This window comes from Brassica napus, chromosome A9 (genome assembly GCF_020379485.1).
Source record: "Brassica napus cultivar Da-Ae chromosome A9, Da-Ae, whole genome shotgun sequence".
In the NCBI taxonomy this organism is placed as follows: Eukaryota; Viridiplantae; Streptophyta; class Magnoliopsida; order Brassicales; family Brassicaceae; genus Brassica; species Brassica napus.
In genome coordinates, this window is record NC_063442.1 from 8,891,865 (window position 1) to 8,917,068 (window position 25,204).

General features: G+C 27.2%; 2 protein-coding genes and 1 non-coding gene across 3 annotated transcripts; 2 read left to right on the forward strand and 1 right to left on the reverse strand.

Moving 5' to 3' along the window:
• The first annotated feature begins 924 nt into the window (after positions 1 to 924).
• On the forward strand, positions 925 to 996 carry TRNAT-UGU. Its single transcript has one exon. It is a non-coding gene; the product is annotated as a tRNA-Thr (tRNA).
• Positions 997 to 1,102: 106 nt separating this feature from the next.
• LOC106366504 (U3 small nucleolar ribonucleoprotein protein IMP4-like) lies at positions 1,103 to 3,268 on the forward strand. Its single transcript, XM_013806110.3, has 9 exons — positions 1,103 to 1,328; positions 1,414 to 1,497; positions 1,693 to 1,802; positions 1,893 to 1,943; positions 2,125 to 2,268; positions 2,348 to 2,437; positions 2,520 to 2,626; positions 2,732 to 2,819; positions 2,999 to 3,268. The coding sequence occupies exons 1-9, from the start codon at positions 1,217 to 1,219 to the stop codon at positions 3,095 to 3,097; spliced, it is 885 nt and encodes a 294-aa protein (XP_013661564.1). The 5' UTR covers positions 1,103 to 1,216; the 3' UTR covers positions 3,098 to 3,268.
• Positions 3,269 to 8,327: 5,059 nt separating this feature from the next.
• Positions 8,328 to 15,420, reverse strand: LOC106366506 (disease resistance protein RML1A). The gene is made up of 4 exons (XM_013806112.3): positions 14,812 to 15,420; positions 11,486 to 12,581; positions 11,059 to 11,358; positions 8,328 to 9,758 (listed from the first exon to the last, which is right to left on the reverse strand). The coding sequence occupies exons 1-4, from the start codon at positions 15,291 to 15,293 to the stop codon at positions 8,505 to 8,507; spliced, it is 3,132 nt and encodes a 1,043-aa protein (XP_013661566.1). The 5' UTR covers positions 15,294 to 15,420; the 3' UTR covers positions 8,328 to 8,504.
• Between the last annotated feature and the right edge of the window lie 9,784 nt (positions 15,421 to 25,204).

Consider the following 25,204-nt stretch of genomic DNA (forward strand, 5'->3'; position numbering starts at 1 on the left):
TAGATATTAAGTTAAACTTTAATTTCTCAAACAAAAATCCTAAAATGTTGAGATGAAACGGATAAATTACTATTAAAAATGTTTTTTTCTAGATGAATCTTCTAATTACCTTTTTCAATATTTTATTAAAATAGTGATTAATTTCCAAACCAATAGGGAGTTGGCATTTCGAAGGGATTCTATATGATAAAGCTTGTCGAACAAATAGATAAAGAATGAAGTATGATTTGATTATTTACTATGACTTAATGTAAACTTTAGTTAATTAATTAATAAGAACTAGAGCACTCTTGAAAAAGTGGTCAAAAGCTACCTGGCAAAGTCTTTGTAGGTGCAATTTAAGCCAATTAAGAAATAAATTGTACAAAAATGTAACACAAATTATTCTTTCCATCAACGTAAGACGCAGCCAAGTAATTTTCATTTCTCTAATTAATATATCCATTTAATTGTCTGCTTGAGTGTAATTTTCCTACTTCGTCCAAAAAGGCAAACTAGCTCCAAAGACACTGTAAGTCTGTAATCAATTTTTTCCAAATTTGTTAACTTGTGTGTGTGTGTGTGTGTTTATAGGTTCGGTTGTCTTGTGTTGATACTTTGTAAGTTCGTACTTCATAGCAGAGTCAGTCCTCATAGTTGTAGGCTTAAAAGCAAATTTTATTCTTGACCCATAATCTACTCTTTTTTTTTTTTCAATATGTAGATAATTAACGTTTTGTTAAAAAAAGAAGATAAATAACGTTTTAAGTTTACCAAAAATTGAACCAAACACCTTTTTGTTAACAGTAGAGCTATTGGGCCTTAAATTTGTTAAGAATGTTTTACTGTCATAGTTGGTCTGTTTAATCAGTGATTAGGCTTTGAGGTTGGGCTTTACAGGTTTGCAGAAATCCATTTATGCTACAGTTATTAGTATAGCAGAAGGCCCTTATAGCTCAGTGGTAGAGCGTCAGTCTTGTAAACTGAAGGTCCGTAGTTCAATCCTGCGTGAGGGCACTTGTTTACAATTTTGTTTTTATTGTTTTACTTTAAAGGCCCATATACTAAATGGCCCAAAAAGGTTACGATCCGTTTCACCTTGTTATAGACAGACAACAAACGCATTGCATCGCTAGAAACCCTTTTCCTAAAACCCTAAATCGCCACACACAAACGAAACGAGTTCCTTCGTAGCCTCTCTCTCTCTCTCTCTCTCTCTCTCTCTCGAGGAATCAAGATGTTGCGCAGGAACGTTAGGTTAAGAAAAGAGTATCTCTACAGGAAAAACTTGGAAGGTAATGAGCGTGAGATCTACGAGAAGAAGCGCAAGATAAGAGAAGCCCTTCAAGGTTCGAACTTATTCGTTTACAATCTCTATTAAGGTTTCTCTCCCTCTGTTTATTGATTTCGATGCTTTTGTTTATGTGTAAACAGAAGGTAAGCCGATTCCTACTGAGCTCCGTAACGAGGAGGCGAAGCTTCGTCAGGAGATTGATCTCGAAGATCAAAACACTGCCGGTAATAATTCTACTTGTGTTCTGGTCTTCTTGTATTGATAACTGAATCTTCTTAGTGTTCGAAGAGGTTAATGTTGTTCCAACACATATGTTTCGTTTGTATTATGTTCTTGTAGTGATTTTATATGTTTTTGCATTATTCCAATAAATATTTTTTTTGGTTATATATTACTAATTATTATGACGTGGCAAATAGTTCCGAGGAGTCATATTGATGATGAATACGCAAATGCAACTGAGAAAGAACCCAAGATTTTGTTGACTACCTCTAGGGATCCAAGTGCTCCTCTTACGCGATTCGTTAAGGTATAGCTGCAAGTTTAGTTTTGTTCAGTGAATAACATGTTAATATTACTGTTATTGATTCTTTAATTGCGTGTGGAATCTTTTTTGTAGGAATTGAACATTGTATTTCCTAACGCCAGTAAACTGAATCGTGGTAGTCAGGTATGTGTCTTCTTTTGGCTTTTGTAATTCATACAAAAAAATATAAGTATCTAATCCTTTTGGACCATTTTGTTTCCTGGTCATTTAACTTGAGAGTTGTAGTGAAATTACACAACACGATACACATCTTTAATGTATTAGGCATTACGATCATAATACTGGAACTTGTTTCTTTTTGCAGGTCATTTCCGAGATTATTGAAACGGCGCGTTCTCATGATTTTACTGATGTGATATTTGTTTCTGAGAACCGTGGTAAGCCTGATGGTCTTATTATCTCTCATCTCCCGTTCGGACCTACTGCCTACTTTCAGTTACTTAATGTGGTAAGTACCTCTTTGAGTTTATTATGTTTAGAGAAGTACTTTGCTTTGCTTAATCCAGAGTACCCCTTTTTGTTTTTAGGTAACAAGACATGAAATTCAAACCAAGAAAGAAATGGGAAAAATGTCTGAGCAATATCCTCATCTCATTTTTGAACGCTTTACAACACAGGCATGTATATTTGTAGAACCGTTTCACTTCCTTCTTTACTGCAATTCCAACTAGTTTTATTAACATGTTGATCTTTTGGCAGATGGGTAAAAGAGTTATGAACATCTTAAAACACATCTTCCCAGTTCCGAAGCTGGATGCAAAGCGTATTGTTACGTTTTCTAATGAATCTGACTACATTTCGTTCAGGTATACAAGTTTTCGCCATAATAAACTAAGTTGAAAACTATTTATGACTGTTTTGTTTTGTCTCTTTTCTTGTTTGAAAATTCTTATGGGCGTATATATATATAGGAATCATGTGTATGATAAAGGAGAAGGAGGCCCGAAATCAATTGAGCTAAAAGAAATTGGTCCTCGGTTTGAGTTGCGGCTCTACCAGGTACTATACACTCGGTTTATTCTGTTTTTAGTCCATAACTGACCTGAAACTCTCTTTTTCATTTGGTTTTGACAAAATTTAATTTTACTTTTTGTCATATTTTGAAAATATGTTATATATGTTCTGTGTATACGGCAGATTCAATCTAGTTCATTAATGTCAATGCTGTTTCTTTGCAGGTGAAATTAGGAACATTGGAACAAGATGAAGCAGAGGTCGAATGGGTTCTGAGACCCTACATGAACACTGCTAAAAAACGCAAATTTCTCGGTGAATGATGATAATGCTAAAACAAACCAAGCGTTACTTTTAAAATCTGTTTTACCTTTTGATTTTGTTTAAGGATTTGTTCAACCTTTATGTTATAGAGGGTATTGCGGAAAACTTTTATGAGCGGGAATTAGCATCCATTTGCTGTAACCTTTTTTTCTGTGAAAAACTTGAGCCAACTTCTAGCGTGCCCCAAATGTGAAATGTCAAATCTCCTATGGACTTCTAGAGTCTCCTATACCCATATTTCATAATTCTTTTTTTAATCAAAATTTAAACTCCCAAATCAAATCCTTTCCGGTTATCAAAACTAAACCCTAACCCTCCCTATGGATTAGTGAACCCATGGGCAAATATTTAAATTCTATACTTTTTAAATTCAAAAAGAAATATTTTAAAATCGTTTTTAATCATATTTTGATGATTTTTTCGAAAATATAGAAAACAACGTTTTTGGATTTTTGAAATATTTTTATCAAATTGTATAAATCAAATAAAAAATATTAACGTTTCCATTTTAATTTTATGATTTTTCGTTTGACATATAAAATTAAAAGAACAAAAGTGTCCTTTTGAGATTGTGTTATAAGATATAGGGGCATGAGAGGAGATGATTCGAAAAACTTTTCTGCTTCTAAAAAGAAAACGTGATCGTCTTAAAATGGTTAAACATTTTTCTTACGATGCAGACTTAAAATAGGAAAGATCCTATTCATATTTTTATAAAAGTGATAAGCAAAGTGGATAAATGGAAAGTTGGATACATAGAGTTTGAACATACTGCTACAAATTATGTTGGCTTCGCTTCCTATATGATGGAAAAGGTGATTACGAGCAGACTTTGCAAGGCTTATTATGTCAAATGCACTGACTTTAAAACTTTTCATATGATTTTTTTTTTTGTCATCAACATAAACAAACTCGACTCAAAATGTGATAACCAAATATAAGACTTTACTAGAGCTTGACCCGCGCACCCGCGCAGGTGTTAGTTTTTTGATAAATGAATATTTATTTGTATAAGTGATAATATATATTTTAAAATTTACCCGTTTAATTTTTTTTTAATATGACATTTATAAACACAATAATTTTATAGTTTATATTGAGTAGTTTTATTTTATCATGTAAACCCTTAATTATATCATCCATTTATTTAGAATACGACCTGTAAAATCACACAAATGTATTTTTATTTTTTATGGATCAAAATTTTATGATTATATATAATAAAATTATTGTATAAACTGTTTTTATGGATCAAAATTTTATGATTATGTATAATGAAATTGTTGTATCTAATCTATTAAAAGAGGAGTACAAAATTAGATTATCCCTTAGTTTTCCACTATATTTACAATGGTATGCCACTGAAGTTATTAATTAACCTATCTTTTAGGATTTTTGTCTTTTCTCTTCAATTAATGTATTTTCAAAATCAAATTCTAACTAAAAAATCATGGCAACAATAATTAATAAACCTAACTCTTAATATTTTTTGTCTTTTCCTTTTTTTTATTATACATATGTGTGTTTGAAAATAATTAATTCCATATATACATTTTGTAATTACATACATTATACGGTAATTATTTTACTAATTTCACATATACATAATAAATAATATACAACAATTTTATTATACATAATCATAAAATTTTGATCCATAAAACCAGTTTATACAACAATTTTATTATATATAATCATAAAATTTTGATCCATAAAAATAAAAATATATTTGTGTGACTTTACATGTCATATTCTAAATAAATGCATGATATAACTAAGGGTTTACATGATAAAATAAAACTACTCAATATAAACTATAAAATTATTGTGTTTAGAAATGTCAAATTAAAAAAATAAATTTTAAAATATATATTATCACTTATACAAATAAATATTCATTTATAAACAAAACTAACACCTGCGCGGGTGCGCGGGTCAAGCTCTAGTACTATTTATTACGTATATGTGGAATTAGTAAAATAATTACCGTATAATGTATGTAATTACGAAATGTATATATGGAATTAATTATTTTCAAATACATATATGTATAATAAAAAGGAAAAGACAAAAAATATTAAAAGTTAGGTTTATTAATTATTATTGCCATGATTTTTTAGTTAGAATTTGATTTTGGAAATACATTAATTGAAGAGAAAAGACAAAAATCCTAAAAGATAGGTTAATTAATAACTTCAGTGGCATGCCATTGTAAATATAGTAGAAAACTAAGGGATAATCTAATTTTGTACTCTTATTTTAATAGATTAGATGTGTCAATCTAAACTATTAAAACTGAAGTACATTTGGGACTTGGCCCTTAATTTTTCTAAATAATTACCTCTGAATTATAAGGACCAAAATGCAAATAACTTAACATAAACAAATATATTAGGCTTTTACGTCAAGCCCACAAACATTTTTTTTTAAACTATTAAAATGCAAACATTCAAAACTGTTAATAGATCCACAAACATTTTCTTTCACTAATATATTAGGCTTTTACGTCAAGCCCACAAACATTTTTTTTTCTTTTTTTGGCACATCACACTAAGATTTGTTTACCCAATAATTACATTTGTATTTCTCTAACAAATAAAAATGTATCTTTCGTGCACCACATTCCAAACTCTTCATAAATTGGCTTATATACAAGTAAACCAGAAGTATTAAATCACGTGGCCAATTTTTTACCATCCATCTTACAACAGTTAACATTAAAATTCACTAGCAAATAACTATAGCAATGTAATTGACAAGAAAATCACTAGACCGGATTATAAATGTAACATAAAATATATACAATTTAAAAACATTTATTTTAGTATATAGTAATTGTGAATATGATTTCGAATTTTTTTTTTAAACAGAAAAATCAATAATTACAGATTTTCTATTGATTTAGTTGGAAATAGAATTAAAATAGGAATTACAGATTTCCTATCAATTTGGTATATTCAAAACATTCAAAACTGTTAATAGATCCACTAAATATTCCTAAAACCATTGAACATCTTACTAACTTAACATAAAAAATCTATAATTTAAAGCTATCCATTAATAAAAATAATATCTACTTGCTAACCGGACCTTTTTAATATTTTTTCATACAGGTTAAGCTTTTTTCCAACCAACGAGTGTAGGAAGGTCCATTTTGTAGTTACTATGTTTCTAATTTATCTACAATCATTAAAATATATTGGCCCTCTTTAAATATGTTAGATATTATAGTGAACCAAACTGATTTAAAAAAAGATTATAATGCTTAAACTATAAACTATCCAATAATATTAATATATAACATAACCTTAGTTTTAAAAATATTACTGTGGAGTTACCCAACTATATTAGAAATATAAGAATACAAAAATGAAAGTAAGTAATTTCAAGTTAAAATATTAGACTTAATCACATTTTCAAAACTATTTTTTATTATTAATATATAATATGACCTTAGTTTAAAAAATATTACCGTGAAATATAAGAATACAAAAATGAAAGTTAGTAATTTTGCATTAAAAAATGAGATATTGGTTTGTAAAAATATCCTCTTAAGCTTTTTTCAAAAAATGTTTGGTTTCAGAAAAATATTAATATTCAATCTAATTGGTTATATATATAAAAACAAATACAATATATATTATTCATGCGGCCTATATAAATCAAATTTAAAATAACTTATATGCAATATATCAATTTGATTTGTTTATAAAAATACAATACTATATCAATAAAATACTATATCAACAAGGCAACACTCTAAAATATAAAAAAATATAGTAAACAATAATAAATACTGGTGTAGAATTTGGAAAAAGAAACCACGCGGACGCGCAGATCAAAATCTAGTAAAGATTAAATGGGACGATTGTTTGAGAGCCCTCCGTGTAAAATTATTCGTCCTTATGTTTAAGTTATGGGAACGTGTTTAACCACGAAAGTCATCCGCTGAATTTCTTTTAGGTATGTTGCAAATGTAGATAATTCTTCTGATTCCAAAACATCTTTACCAACTGAGAACAAACTGTCACAAACGTCACATGCAATTGTCAGAGATTCTTCATACATTCCATCGCTTTAATAAATTCTTCAAATTGTGCGTGTAGAAAGGATACACTACTCCTAGTATTCCGTCGAAACCCTTTAAAATACTATACCAACTATTGCCAGAAAAAAATTCTTTGCCCTTCAAAAATCTATCTATAAAATACCATTTCCTATTCGTCTAGGCAAATTGTGAATTTCCACATCTCCACATCTCCTACTGAGTAGATTGTGTCTAATGTTGTCATGCAGGAGAGAATAAGTCACCCGGATTCGTTGAGTTTTAGAGCAGATTCCATATCTCTCTCGTTACACCGGCAATGATTAGGACCGCCCTGATATTATGGATGGAGAAGTACACATGCCTTTGAAAAGTGAAGGAAATTTAAAACGAGTAGACAGCTAAAGTCCATACACAACTAGTGAACGTTTTCTAATGAGTAAATTATAAAGTCTTAAAACATACTCGAGTTTTAAAATTATACAGAAATATAACACTTCAACTCAAAGCATCTCCAAAAAAAAACTCTCTATTTTAGAGTTTATAAAACTCTATATTTGAAGTTTCAAGGTGTTTTCTCCAAAAACAAAACTTCAAATTTAACTTCAAAATTATTTGTATTTTACACTATAACCCTTATATTTGTCATAATTAATATAAATCCATCAAACTTTTATAAATAACTAGCAGATAATATAAAAATATTACAGTAATATTAATTAATAAAATCTTACACTAAAGTATAAAATTATAAATAAAAATACATAATTAAATATTAAAGTACAAGCAAAATGCCACATTACTCCTTAAAACAATTTTTCTAATGTTCCATCTTCGGTTATAAAAAATTTATTTGGACAATATTTTAGAGGTTCTACAGCAAACTTACTAGACTATTAGTATTGTTGTAATATTTAATTTTGTGTAATAATTATATCTTCATGTATCTTTTTTAAAAAAAAATTATTAAGTTTCTTTTGTAATATTTTTGTTGTCTAATTCTAGTTTTAAAATATTATAAATTTTATTTTAATTTTTTTATTTAATTCTGTGTGTAAAATTTGAATTTATAAAAATAAATTTGAAATATTTATGATATACCAAAATTTTATAGATTAAAACGATAAATGAGAAAATACTTAAGAATCATAAATGTGATTTATAATTAATTATAAGGACCAAAATGCAAATAAAAAAATGAAACTTCATATTTAAAACTTTAAATTTGTACTTTTGAAGTTCATTTTGGTGAACAAAAAACTCTATATTTGAAGTTATAGAATTTCTTTTAGAGATGATTTCAGAAGGAAAATAATTCCCAAGAAAGAAAATAAAAATAAAATAAAATAGAAAACTTGAAATCAAAAACCGAAGGAAAAAAAAGTGGGAGCAAATAAACCATCATCCGTCTCTAGTCGTGATGCATCATACTCAAGGCTCCTATGCAAATCATCATCGGTCTCTACTCGTGATTCATCCAACTCAAAGCCCTCATCAGAGAGACTTCCATCGTCGTTGTCCAACAGTTGTTCTGAATTGGTTTCTTCAACCACGATCTGGACACCACATTCGATAATTTCGATGTCCTGGGATGAACTGCTGAATTCGAACAATGTCTCACTGTACTGTTCAACTTTGTCGTCTTCCCTAAGCTTATTCGCGTACAATAAAAACAGATGTTCTGATTGGACTCGAGAGGAAAAACGAGAGGAAAGAGAAATTTTGGAATTCTTCACGGGGAAACCACTTATGCTTATGCGGCACATTAGTTCTATATCATTAGCATCTTCCATCTCTGATTTAGGAGAAACGATGACACACATCTTAAATCCGTAGGCTTTTGAACTAATGGTCAAGGAGTTTCCTATAGCCCGGTGATTGAACTCTGCAGGTATATCTCTTCCAGGTAAGCATGCCCACCAAGATTTCTGGATAATTTCCCTCCTTGCTTCTGGACCCAATTTGAAGCAGTCAAGGAAATAAATATCTTCAATGTGAGAGTCGGAAGGGAAAGGTACTAGTGTCTCCAGTGATTCACAGTTCAATACCAGTAGTTGTGTGAGCGACTTTGGAAGCTTTGGCAGTGATACAAGTTTTGGACATCCAATTATAAAAAAATCTCTTAGCCCATGAAGATCTTTGATGCAATCTGGAATTATCTCAATATCTGCGCCACTTCTCTCTAGCGTCAGTTTTACCAGATGTGGATGTGTCAAAAGTTGATTTGGAAAGAAACTGCCAACTATCATGAGAGTCTCAAGACGAGACCAGAGCCTAATTGATGCACTAAATTCTTCTAACATCGTGTCTACGATTGAGAGACTTGTAATGGTCGCGGAAATATCTGGAAGTTTCCTTAATTGGTCGCATCCCGCTATACCGAATATTTCTAGAGATGCCAAGTTGCAAAGAGTCGGAACAACTTGTAGGTTTCTACATAAATTCATCTCCAACTTCTCTAGTTTATGAAGATTTCCAACAGAGGGATGAATCTCTAACAAACTCTGGCATTCACTCACATCCAAAATCGCGAGATTTGTAGCATTCCCAAGATCCGGGAGTTCCTCCAAATTATAAGACGCTGTCAAATTCAGCTTCTTGAAATTTCCAATGGGCTGAATATGAAACGACACAGCATTAAAAATTATCAACACATCATGAGGAAGTACGAAAAATAGTCATAATCGTGCATATTTACTTTCTTAATAATTCCAAAAAAAAAAAATGTCGGATCTTGTGTTATTATTGGTTGAATGTAAAACAACACAATAATATAAGAACGTTCATGAAAATGATGAGAGAAATACATATACCTTTAGTTTATTGGTTTGTGCATATAAATTAACTTACAAATCTAAACAAAATTATATGTTAATGGATTACTGATTTTTATTTTTTTCTAATTAAAAGAAATGTCTTGTTCTTTTGAAAAAATGGTGTAAAAAGTAAATTTGGGGTTATTATTTTGTTGATTTTTATTGGATATGAATAAAGATTTGTTGTCACATATTTTTCATAAACAAACTAGGTGTTTTGCCCGCACATTCGGGCATGATCTTTTTTATAAATACTTATTACTTTATGTTTTATTAATCTAAAACCAGCATAATAATTTATTATTTATGTTTCAAATTTTTAAATCAAACATCAAAGTATTCATATATGAATTTTTCATCAAAATATATACTTATTATTGTGTTAATTTTCTTATAACACTCATATCTTAGAAATAGTTTAGAAAATATTATTATATAAATGCTTTTGCTTGAATAATATTTAATTTGTTTTGTATCTTAATTTTTTTAACTTTTATAATGGAATAGTTTTTTAAGATAGAAACCCAGGATATATAAAAATATCTTATTTTTAAATATTTTGTGATAATTTAATTATATTGTTTTATAATCAATTATTTAATATTTATATAACATATGAATTTAACATTATTAAAAAAATTCGTTTTACCTATATATAAAATTCATTAAGGGTATTTTTTAAATTAATAAATTAGTGAATTAGTTAGAAACTAATAATAAATTAATAACCTAGATAAAAGTCTAAAACCTAATAAAAAGAAGACAAATAAAAACTAACTAAATATTTAATATAATATATAAATTTAATATTATTAAAATGAAATTCGTTTTTAATTATATATAAGATTTATTAAGGGTATTTTTTAAATTAATAAATTAGTGACCCAAATAAAAACTAATAATAAATCAATGATTTCGCTAAAACCTAATAAAACACGATAAATAATGATTTCGCTAAAACCTAATAAAACATGACAAATAAATAATAAAAATTACCTACAATTATGAAGAATATGACAAATCAGCAAATCCACTTCTCAAATATCTAGATTTCGAAATGTCATTTAGATTTTCACCGTAAAGAAAAATAAAAACAAACCTGGGTTCCTTTCCACAAATGCCTGAGCTTGCTATTTTCTAAATTGAGTTCCACAAGATTTTCCGGCCTAAGGGTATGAGGAAGACACTTTTCTGGATATTCCTCCCAATGTAATAACTTCAGACGAGGTGGAAAATCCATGTCCTCAAGTAGATGCATTCTAACATTTGTATCCTGTCTTGAATTGTAGATCTTGAGAAATTGAAGATTGCGCATTCTTTTCGAAGCTTTTGGGCTTATTTCTATGCTGTCTTTGATTGTAGATATATCAAGACATATCCCCATCAAACTTCTACTGCCCTAAATAAAATTCAAAATAGAAGAAATTATGTTAGAACAATATGTAAGATCTGCGGGGCTTTGCCAAAATGACCCGGTTTAAACTTTAAAGCACTCATCCAATATATGAAGGAAAAAAAAAACTTACAAACTCATTTTCAAGGACGTAGCTAATGTCATTAGTATCAATTAGGATTTGGTGTTTCCAAGGCTCTTGTCTTTGAATTGCTTGTATACCCACTTGTTGTAGTAACTTGTGCATCACTATTTTTCCTTTTGTCGATACCTGTATGAGAGATTTATTGGCGAGGGTTTTTAACCCAAATCTGACATCCAAGTTACTGTCCGCGAGCATTGCTTTCACATGATCATCGTATGCGTAATTGAAGAAGACTGCAATGAGGAGAAATAGAGTTTGATCGTTCTCATGTAAATTATCAAATCCAACTCTAATTACTGCATCGATCTTTGTTATACTGCTCTTTTCTATCCTATGCAAAAAACTTTTCCAGTGATCTTTTTTCTTTCCGCGTAAAATTGAACCCATGACACGGAGACCCAATGGAAGGTTACTACAAAGCTCCGTTGCTCTTTCGGCTAGCTTTTCAAAACCATATGGTGCCAAGCTCACTTTAAAAGCATATCGACAAAGGATCTTACGAGCATTTTCTATAGGTGGAAAGTCCACATGGTATATATTATGGATATCATTTTGCTCCAAAAGCTCTTGATCTTCTGTGGTTACTATAATCCTGCTTCCAGGACCAAACCAGCTAGTGTCATTAGCCAAAGCTTCAAGTTGCTGCAGATCGTCCACATCATCAAGAATGATAAGAACTTTTTGGTCACATAGCCTTTCCGGCATCACACCTAAATGGTTTATCTTGATACCATTTAGGTTTAGAATCTTTGAAAGAAGTAGCTCTTGTAAACGCAGCTTCAATCCATACTCATCAAGAGCACTGTTACAGCTTCCCCTTAGATTCTCCATAAAACCAGAATGCTGGAAACTGCTAGAGAGTCGGCTATATAAAGCTCTGGCAATTGTAGTCTTGCCAATTCCAGCAGGGCCACAGATTCCAACAAGCATCACTCCATCCTCGTCATCTAAATGTAACAAAGACTGCATCTTTTCCAGATGTGCTTCAATACCCACCATATCTTCAAAATCCCTAGAGATTGTAGCATTTAGTTTGTTTGAGACATCTCTAGCAATCTTTTCAATCATCTCCGCTTCGTTGTCCCTAATAAGAGAGAAAAATCAACGTGCTTATCAGAAAGTCAGATGTGAAAAAGATTTGCATATAACTTAGGTTCGGTCTCTGTGTTCTTGATTGTAACTAACAAGGATCAGTAAAGGAAAAATCATAGGAATAGCAATACCTTTCTCGGCAAGACTTTCACATATTTATAATAATATTTACTAGGTTAAGATAAATTATATTATATGTTTATAACATATTATGAAATAATAAATATATATTAAATAATTAAAAAGTCATTATCTACTACTTATATAATTAAATTGGTGCAGACATATAAATAAATTTTATTAATCGAAAAAATATTTTTTCTACTTGATATGATATATAATTAAATTTAAATGATATTAACATATATATACTTGATATGATATATAATTAAATTTAAATGATAGTAACATATATATGTTATATTTTAATATTAATATTTATTAGATGATGCTTTTTGTCCATATTGTTTTTATCATTTGTATCTGTTATAGCAAAAAAGTCTAAATTAGTGATAACCAAATTTTCACTATGGGATTAATGGTTTAAGCAATTTATAATATTTTAAAAAGTTAAGTTGTCAATATTTTTTCAAATTTTTTATCAAAAAAATGTTCAAAATAAATTTCAAAATTAAGATATTTATGTATTTTTATATGGCATATAGTTTAATTTAAAATGATACATATATTTATATATCTTTTATAATTGATACTTATTAAATGAGATTTTCAACTTATATTATTTTTTAATTATTTGTATCATGTCATAACAAAAGTTTTAAATCATAGATCACAAAATTTGAATGTGAAACTTTTAACAGTTTTAGTAATTTATACTCGTTTTAAAAAATTCAAAATATAATATATAAATAATTTTTTTAATTTTTATTATATGGTTAATATGATTTTTTAATTTATTTTAATAGCTTAAAATTAAACAAATATAATTATAATACACACTTATTTTTATCAAATCTTTATTATTGAAAATCATTAATTGTCATATATAATTTAGCCACGTTAGGCAATTCCGTAATCTTATTTAAGAAAATAATGAAGCACATTAATAATGTATTTATTGTGGTTTAATAAAAAGCTTATTATATATTTAGATGGACCAACCTATTTCTCCAAAGATTCTAAGAGTCATTCTAGTGATGACACGTGGCTACAAAAAAATGTTGCAATGCTTCTCAAATAATATATAGGGGATTAATGGTAAGCTAATATACAGTTTTATAGGTGTATATAAAAGAAATATAAGTCTTAAGTGTTTTGAAACCCGATCCGGACCCGCGGTTGAACCGGTAAACCCGGCAACCCAGAAAAAATCCGGCTTGGGTTTTGTGAAAAACCAAATATTTAGAAACCCGCGAAAACCCACAAAAACCCAGTAGAACCCGAAATCCGATACCGGTTGAACCACAGGTTGAACCAATAAATAACTTTTACTGCTTTTAAAAAATTTTAATTATGTTTTTAGATTATGTTTTATATTCTAAATTTCCAATTAAGAAGTTATATACTGACAAAATAAAAGTTAGGTTTTTCCTTATCAGTTTTATATTTGTGATTTTTAGATTTTGAAGAAGATTTAACTATGCCACTTGAAGAAAATAAAGTGAACGATGGTAGAGAGAACCAAAACTAGTTGATGTAATTTGGTGTTAGTTTATTTTCGTTATTGATAATTTATTATAATGATTTTTTAATTTTGGTTTATTTTATTTGAAATTTAATTTATTATTCACATTAAACATTTAAATATTTATAAATTTTATGTCTTGATTTTTTTAGATATCATAACTCTTATCTTGTTAGACAAAATTATAAATAGTCTAAATTATTTTTTGATATTTTTTATATCAAATGAAAATAAAAATATAGAAATCAAAGTTAAGTATTGTCTAAATGTTATTAAACATAAAAATATACATATCCAAACTATTATTTTATGTTTATAAAAACATTTAGAAAATATTAAACTTTAGTTTTTATATTTTTATTTACATAGCTGATATATTATTATATAATAAAATTAATTCATTTATTAACCCGCGGTTTATCTGCTGTCGATCCAGTGATCCAGCGACTCGGTAAGTCGTCCGGTTCAGTGTCCGGGTCGGGTTTAAAAACATTTGGTCTTAAATAAATAAAGTCACACATTCACATTCAGAACTCAATCAAATCGTTTAGATTCACAAAGAAAATTAGAATCATACCAGTTAAGGAAGTGTTCACCGGCTATGTTGCCAGCATCGGTCAAAGCTTGACTCCATTTACGCCTCTCCTCTTCGGTTTTACGAGCACAAGTTTTCTTGAAAACTTTCCCAAAATCTCCTGTTTGTTTATGCACATCGGATGGATCTACTCCACCGTAAAAAACAGTCATCACTATTTGGTTATTATCTTCTTTGCACTTGAAAATCTCCACCAGTTCATCTAAACACCAGCTTGAAGAGGCATAGTACTTAGAGAGCACCACGATCGAGATCCTCGACTCCCTAATGGCTCGTATGAGTTCAGGGGCAATAGTTCGGCCTCTCTCGATCGCTTGATCGTCGAACATCGAAATCCCATTGTTGTTAAACTGTTTGCGTAGATGACTGAGAAAGGTTTTACGGACGTCTGGTCCATGGAAGCTCGTGAAGACGCGGTATGTCCATGTGCGTGGCCGAGAAGAAGAAGAAGAGGAAGAAGCCATGAGGGAGGATAAGTCGTTTGTGGATGGAGAAAATTGCAAATGGAAATGACAACAGTTGTTGAGTGATATAGAGACTGAGAAATGTCAAAGTTTGAAAAGTAAACGAAATTATTATTGCAAACAAAATTAGAGAAAAGAAAAATGTCAGACACTCAAATTAATATATGATTTTTATAAAGCTGTATACGAACGAAGGACAAGCAGCTAGGTGGGCTCCCGGCAACAAGTGGGCTTGGCTGTATTAACGCAAACGACGCGTAATGAGAGAAACAAAAGAGATTAGAACATGTCTTTAATGAGATGTTCCGAAGGGGATTAATTCCTGATACATTCTTATTCAATGCATTTGTCAAAGAAGTCAAGAAGGAAAGTTTTATGGGCTGGAGAACTATACGATGAGGTGCATGCAAGCATAATCGTCTTGATGATAGGAAGTGCATGTTTGATTTAATGGTATCAGCAAGGGCTGCTCTCCTAATGTTGTCACTCTCAATATCCTAATAGACGAATGTTGTAAGGCTAAAAGGGTCGATGATGTGATTAAACTTCTCCATGAGATATCTACAAAAGGATTTGTTCCGGAGGCAATTACTTATAGCACTCTTATTCACGGGTTATATCAAGTTGGCTTTCTTAATGCTGCTCCAAAACTTCTCCAAGAGATGATTTCAGAATGTACAGTTGATGAACATGGGGCTTCGACCAAGAACAACGACGATTGGTCCTTCTATGTGATGCAATCAAGTACACTAGGCTAACCTTTACCTGAAGATCTAGTTATATATATAGAATCTTAATTTGGAAAACGATTTGGACACAAACAACACACACAAAGATCTTGTTCAAGATTAAAGAATGAAAATCAGCTAGTGATCTTGTGCTATTTGTGGATTGCACATATTCTTGGGGATTAGTCTTGTCATTCCATATGCCATGGATATCAAGGTTCAAAAAAATTCTTATTTGTTTTTTTACTTTTTATTGTACACGAGTGTGATGTTTTTAATTAATATTATCTAGGTGATTTTCCCGTGCTCATGCACGGATATAAATATTTAGAAAATAAATATACTATAATAATTGATTGTTATTTATTTTAATTTTAAATTAATTTATATTAGTAATATTATATTACTTTAATTAGACATATGATTTTAGATATGTTATATTCAGTTAGTTTTGTTTTTTTAGAATCGATTTAGCTATCATTTGAGAATATTTGATTGCATCTATTTCTCTGAATTCAACAATAATATTTTTTTTAATTTTAAATATATTAAAATTATGATTAATTTTCTTATTTTCGTTTACGTTGGTTGTTGTCTTAGATTTGTAAATATATTTGAGGAAGATTATGTATAACTTAAGATATATTGGTCTTAGAATGAAATAAAAAATAAATTAAAATGTCTGATTCTAAATTATGTAAATTATTATAACGATAATATTCTACAGTCTCATGCATATATATAAATTTTACAAAATAACTAAATTATAACAGTTGGTTAATATTTTATTTTTATTGGTTAATATGTTTTGAGTCATCCTATAATTAACATTTATAAAATAAATTCTTATTATAAAATTATATATTCTTATTGTAGTTAAATATATGATTTCAGATATAAGCTAGATTAGTCGAGTCACTCATGTTGTAAGCATATTGAGTTATATATATATTTTCAAATTCAAACTGAAGTATAATTGTTTTTATTATAATTAAGTAAAATCAAATTAATTTTATTTATCGTTTAAATGTGAATGTAGTTTCATAATATTTATCAAATTATATGTTGAACTTTTTTAAAAAAATGTCAGAAAATAAAGCGATGATCAATATGAAGTTACATATATAAGTAACTAAAACATGTTTTGGAAGCTCATTAACACATATCAATATTTACAATAACTAAACTGAAATGGTAAACTGAAATTTATTTTAAATAATCTTAAAAATGATAATTCATATTAGCTTTGATATTTTAACTCTAGTCATATTAAGTTCCACAAACATAAATAAAATTTAAAAGCAAATTTAAAATTATGAAAACCAATAATTTTAATAATGATAAAAAATATAATATATCTACCTCGTTAAAGTATATAGTGTTATGTTATTTTAAATATTTTGTAATTATTTGATCCAAGATGTTTATTGTTAATGCTTTTTAATATCTCTTAAAAATAAACAGTTTAGAAAAATTGTGTGATTGTATTTTAAAAATCATATTATATAAGTAAAAATATAATTTACAGATTTTTTTTGCTGTAATTGATAGATATTATAGTCAACTAAATATATGAAAAATAAATAAAACTTTTCAATAATACTAATTATAAACTATATTTAGTCAATTAAACGTATATCAGTTTATGTTACTTAATTATTATATGTAATCATCTAAGAAAATAGATAGATATACAAAACATATTTCTATTACTTTGAAAATATATATATTTTTGTCTTGTTCAAAATTATGTATTAAAAGAAATAATATTTCTTTTTCTAATATCAAGATTATGTGTGTGAATGTTGTTTTATGAAATCACATTATATGCAAATATATATTTTCATCTAAGAAAATATAGATATAAAGAAATATTTTATTACTTCAAATGTATATTTTATGTTATTTAAAAATATTTTTTAAATGATATATTTCTATTTTTTGAACTTTCCTTTAATGAAATTATATTATATATTATATATACATATATTTTCGTTTTAAAATTTTTTTTAAAACTTTATAATTTTTTCATTTTTTATTATATATGTTATTTGAATTTTTTTTAAAAGGAAACTAAATAAAAAATTCGATAATAGTATTTAAATGTAATATTTTTAATTCATTAATGGTATCAGCGTAATCAACCATCGTGGAAGTTAACGTGAGCATGACACATAAGAAACTGACTCTTCAAATAATATTATAGAAATTTGTGATGATCATGCTCAGGATCTTAGGGATAAATTGTTCTTCTTCATTTTGGCAAAATGTTAAATTTTGTACCAAATTTTCAATCGTGCTAGAAATTACATAGAAAACTTGTAACAGAATACAGAAATTAAAACTAAACAACAAACTCTAATACGGCCATGAACAGAACCCGTAAAAGAAAGCGGAGCAAAGCCTAGAGTCAGCTAAGCAACAAGAAGAGCCCAGACCAAAAGAAACTGAGATGGTCAAGGACAAGAGAGCCGGGCACCACGAACTACCGGAAAGAAAGGCGCCCTCCAACCTTGAAACAACAGCGCCTACAACTTCCGACATCCCTACCTAAACCTGAAACCAGATCAAGAATCCAAACACGAGCTAACCCGAAACATCCGACAGAAGATACCTTCTCGGCACAAGAGAGAACCACCAAGCGATGATGCCATCATTTGAAGGACTAAACCGAAAATTGCCGTCTCCAATCCAATCCAACCAGAATTCTTCTCCTTTTGGTTTCATAATAAAATTTTTGATGGTGTTAGTTGTTGTATATGGCTTTGTCTATTAAATTTGAAAAATCTTAGATGTTTCAGTTTTCAAAAGGGCCATCTAGGTACATACCAGTCGGATATATCTATACTATTAAAACAGAATACTTCTTATGAATCTGTCCATGAATTTTTTTATTAATTACAAAACATTCCATTCATTTTTTCAATTGTTTCTTAAATTGTTTTAAATGCTTTTCGAAAATGAAAAGCCCAACCAATTTGCTACTTACATTTTTGTTTTTAAAGTCCATTAAGTCGTTTTAAATCTCATTTTGTACTCAAAGATTTACGGAATCAAATCAAATAAAAAGAAGATCTCCTAATTTGAGGAACACGCAGAAAAATATTTTAACTGTTTGACATGGTAACTAAATTTTCCAAAAACTAATCTTAAAATATAGAGAGATTCGATTTTAAAGAGAAGATCTCCCAACTTTCTCTCCAAGTTTCTCCTAAAACCGAACACCTCGATTATAAAAAAAATAAAGAAGACAATATTATAAAAATTGACTATAAACAAATAAAAAATCTATTAAAATATATATTCGACAAATATTTATTAATTTAAATGAAATTTTTAAAAAGAAACGATCCCACGCTTTGAAAGCGCGGATCAAAATCTAGTTATTAGTTAATTGAAAATCTCTATGAAATCTTTATTAATATATGATGTTTATTTAATTACAGTTTCTATATACTCGAGTTGCATGAGTTCACACTTGCTTTTTCTCTTTTAAATTAACACTTACGCTAAGAAAAAAGTATAATACAAGAGTTCATACTTATTTATAATATTGTAAGCCAATGAGATTGATCTGTTTTATCTTTTGAACCCTTTTCTGGGATTATAAACAGAATTTTAGGTTTAGTTAGTGTTTATTTCGGATCTACTTTTTATATGTATGTGAATTTTCTTATTTGAGCTTTGTTTCTCATTTTAAAGATAAACATTCTTGATTTTCTTCTGTTAAAAGCAACAGAAACAATGATTAAGTAAACATACCAATATTGTAATTAAAGTAATATTTAACTAGGTTAAGATCCGCGCCTTGCGCGGAATAAACGTTATATATATAAATTATTTTATATATTATTATTATGAAATAAATAAATATATATTGAATAATTAAAAATTCATTATCTACTATTTATATAATTAAATTGGTGCGAACATATAAATAAATTTTATAAATCAAAAAAATATTTTTTCTATTTGATATGATATATAATTAAATTTAAATGATAGTAACATGTATATGGTCTATTTTAATATTAATATTTATAAGATGATGCTTTTTGCTCATATTTGTTTTATGATTTGTATCTATTATAGAAAAAAATCTAAATTGGTGATAACAAAATTTTCACTGTGGGATTAATGGTTTAAGTAATTTATAATATTATAAAAAATTAAGTTGTCAATATTTTTTCAAATTTTTTTATCAAAAAAATGTTCAAAGTAAATTTCAAAATTAAGATATTTATATATTTTTATATGGCATATAGTTTAATTAAAAATGATACATATATTTATATATCTTTTCTTTTTGATACTTATTAAATGAGACTTTCAACTTATATTATTTTTAATTATTTGTATCATGTCATAACAAAAATTTTAAATCATAGATCACAAAATTTGAATGTGAAACTTTTAACAGTTTTAGTAATTTATACTCGTTTTTAAAAATTCAAAATATAATATATAAATAATTTTTTAAATTTTTATTATATAGTTACTATGATTGTTTAATTTATTTTAATAGCTTAAAATTAAACAAATATAATTATAATACACATTTATTTTTATCAAATCTTTATTATTCAAAATCATTAATTGTCATATATACTTTAGTCACATTAGGCAATTCCGTAATCTTATTTAAGAAAATAATGAAACACATTTAATAATGTATTTATTGTGGTTTAATAAAAACATTATTATATATTTAAATGGACCAACTTATTTCTCTAAGGATTCTAAGAATCATTCTAGTGATGACATGTGGCTACAAAAAAATATTGCAATGCTTCTCAAATAATATATAGGGATCATAGAGTGAGTGAGTGACGAATACATTATTAGATTTAGATAAAATATATCGTAAACTGTATTATTCTAACAGAATCATATCTTCAAATACTTTGACATGCTGTCTACCTAATATAATCTTCTTAAATCTGTTGATGCATAAACTAGTATATATTTGTAAGTCGTACGTGTTTATAGCCTATACACGTACCTTAACTTTATAATAACAATTATCATGGATGATTCATTCATTTTATACATTTTGGTATGTGCTTTAGAGATGATAACGCGTCCTACAAAAGCCTTAGGTGACATCACCATTCTCCGATCGGACCATCAAGGACTCGAGGTGGATTAAGTGACGTGTTGGAACACATCATGCGTCCTCCTGTCACATACTTTTTTGCGTTTTTCTTTTCACTAGGCACTCAATGCTTTGAAAGTATTTACGTATTATTCCCATATCTGAGGATAATACATATATAAAGCACCAATTTGGCAATTCAACAATTAAGTTAAGATAAATCAGGAATAATAATATCCATTGCAAATCAAGTTATCAGTCACCCAAGGCCAGCCCGGTGGTTGTCTAGCTGCCCGTTGTGCCACTCTTCCTTTTCCTTTATTTTCTTTTTATTATTTTTCGCTCATCCTCTTCAGGTAGAAACAAAGATGCGTGCGTATTGAAAGCCCTTTTTCAAAAAAAAAAATGTTTTAATCTTTTAATTAAAACATGTATTGGAAGAAGAATGCTGACATAAGCTTATACGTATACTATTGGATATTTTTTGTTCTAAGATTTGTTAGATGTTTTTGTAAAGCATTATTACAAGAGAATCATCATATTTTATTGGCTCTATGAGTTAAAATCGTGCAACCGTTTTAAAATTTTGGGGTAGGTTTGTATTTGAAAACTATTTGGAATCTTCTTTGTACTAAATTCACAATACAACATTTTGGACGTACTAATGATTTTAGGATTTGTTGGACATAATTTTTAGATTTCTTTCAAACATCAATTTTGTTTTTATAAGCTTGCATATTTTGTTGTATTTTGAAACTTATAGACCATAACTGATAACTTTTTCAAATATCATTTTAGTAATATTTATATTATTATAAATAGTTTGGAAAAAATAAATTAAATTAGGATAATATCCGCATTAAAATGCAGATTTTTTTTTTGCAAAATAGAATAAAATTTGGTTAACTTGTAACGTTTTGTTGGATTATTAAGTCTTCAGTGATGATAGTGTTGTGTCCATATATATATAGTAATTACAGTCCAGTCTGAATATTTCTGGCCTATATAATTTGTATTGTGCTTTTCACATCCCTTATATATTAATTGAGAAACATTTGAAAAGATGTAACCTCAATTTTGTATTAATTAAAAGAGGCCCCAATGCATAGGTGTCACTCAATTAGGTAGTCAATTACATTCAATTGAAAAATAAGTAGGTCCACATTCGATTTTTATATGTTGTTAGATACATAAGTTGGTCAAACTATATGATATAATGATATGATATGATATTTTCTTTCCTTAAATAAAACCTACGGAATTACCATAAATGACTAATATATATATGACAATTAATGAGTTTAATAATAAAGATTTGATAACAATGTATATCTCCTCCATCATTTTTGTTTAATTTTATATTATTAAAATAAATTAAACAATCAAATTAGCTATAAAAATAAAATTTAGATTTTTTCGTATATGTTATATTTTGAATTTTTAAAAACGACAATAAATGACTAAAACTATTAAAATTATTATGTTAAAAATTAATGATCAATGGTTTAACATTTTTATTATAAAAAGATACACATGATTTTAAAACCATATGAGTAAAAACTATTATTTAATAATAAAATAAATATATATATATATTAAACACTATATACCATAAGATTACATAAATATTTTAATATTAAAATTTTCAATGAATTTTCAAGAACATTTATAAATTATAAACTTATTAAAAATTTCAGATTGAAAATTTTGTTATCGATGATTTAAATATTTTGTTATAAAACGATATGAACGATCATAGAACCGTATGATTATAAATTCTTATTTAATAAATAACTATACAAAATATACTATTCCTAGAAAAATAAGTTGGTCCATCTTAACTTATATTACACTTTTTATTAAACTAACTATCGAATTGATAAATAACGTACCAAAAAATGTTTTGCACTTTCCTTAAATAAAAGCTACGAAATTACCTAATATGATTAACGTATATGTAAAAATTAATTATAATGAATAATAAATATTTGATAACAATTTTTGTATCTTAGTTCTTTTTTTAATTTTATATTATTAAAATATATTTAAAAATCACATTAAATATATAATAAAAACATTTATATTTTTCTTATATGTTATATTTTGAATTTTTCAAAACGTCTATAAATTATTAGAAATTTGAAGATCCCCACTCTGAAAATTTTGTGATCAATAGATTATTTTTTTTGTCATAATAAGTTACAAATGATCATAAAATTGTATTAATATGAACTTTTATTTAATATTATAAAAAGATACACATTATTTTAAAACCATATGAGTAAAAATATCATTTAATAATAAAACATATATATTTATATATATATATATATATATATTATACTATATGCCATAATATTACATAAATATTTTAATATTAAAACTTTCAATGAATTTTCAAAAACATTTATAAATTATAAACTTATTAAAGATTTCACATTGAAAATTTTGTTATCGATGATTTAAATATTCAGTTATAAAATGATATGAATGATCATAGAACTGTATGATTATAAATTCTCATTTAATAAATGACTATATAAAATATACTATTCTTAGAAAAATATGTTGGTCCATCTTGACTTACATTATATTTTTTATTAAACTAACTATCGAATTGATAAATAATCTACCAAAATTTTGTTTCCACTTTCCTTAATTAGAAGCTACGAAATTACCTAATATGATTAACGTATATATGAAAATTAATTATTATGAATAATAAATATTTGATAACAATTTTGGTATCTTAGTTCTTTTATTTTAATTTTATATTATTGAAAGATATTAAAAAATCACATTAAATATATAATAAAAACATTTATATTTTTTCTTATATGTTATATTTGAATTTTTCAAAACGTCTATATATTATTAGAAATTTGAATATTCCCACTCTGAAAATTTTGTGATCAATAGATTATTTTTTTGTTATAATAAGTTACAAATGATCATAAAATATAACGCATATGAATTTTTATTTAATAAATATTCAAACTAAATAATATATATATATATATATATAAACACTAGTGATTTAAAGCAACAAGATTGGCTGATCAATTTAGTCGTGCAGTTGAAATCTTTCAAAAGTATGTGAAAGACTAAAGTCAAAGTAAATATGGATTTAGAATAGTAGTTATATTTTACTAACCAAATACCGAAAAAAACTGAACCGAACCGAAACCAACCCGATATCCGGGTTGAACACCCGTAATCCAAATGAAGCCAAACTATTGTTTCATTCTCCAAAATATAATAAAAATAATAACTTAATCCCGTGCAAGGCGCGGGTCTTATCCTAGTGATGATAAATAATCTATAAAATAATTTAAATCGATAATAAAGAAGTAGATTTTGGAAAATATGATGTAAATATTATAGTGTCGCCATATGAATCTCTTAACAAATGGTTTACAGAAACATTTATCAAATTATTGATTTTAAATTTATTGATTGATGTTAAAAATATGTATTTGTATCTATCGTAATATACCAAAGTATTCTCTGAAAATTACAAGATTGTCGAAATATCTTTATATTTAATATAGTAAATATAGTAATAATATATAGGTTACTATTAAATATAAACAATTTGGAATAAATAAAAATATACTGTACATAAATTGTAATTCCTTTCCAATAATACTTATAGAAAATATTTTATGATCGAAATTATTATTTAGATTTGGTATAAGAAATAGGTTATTATTATATATATTTGTGTGTATATATATAGCATATCAAAAAAAAAAAATATATATATATATATATATATTTATAAGCAATTTGATATGATATAAAGGTATTTCGTATTGATATATTTTTAAAAATACAACACCTAAAATATATATATATATATATAAAAATATGTTGGTATCTCTCCTGCTTTGCCAGGTCAGAAAGTCGAAGTCCATAGTGTTGACACGTGTCCGCGTACGCAGCGTTTCATTAAAACGTAAATACAATTTGTTTGGGCTTTTATTATAGGGCAATTGTCAATAATAGCACTTTTTGAAGTTTATGTCTCAAAAATAGCACTAGAAGGAGAAAGTCACAAAAATGACATTCATTAAAGGGTAAAATAT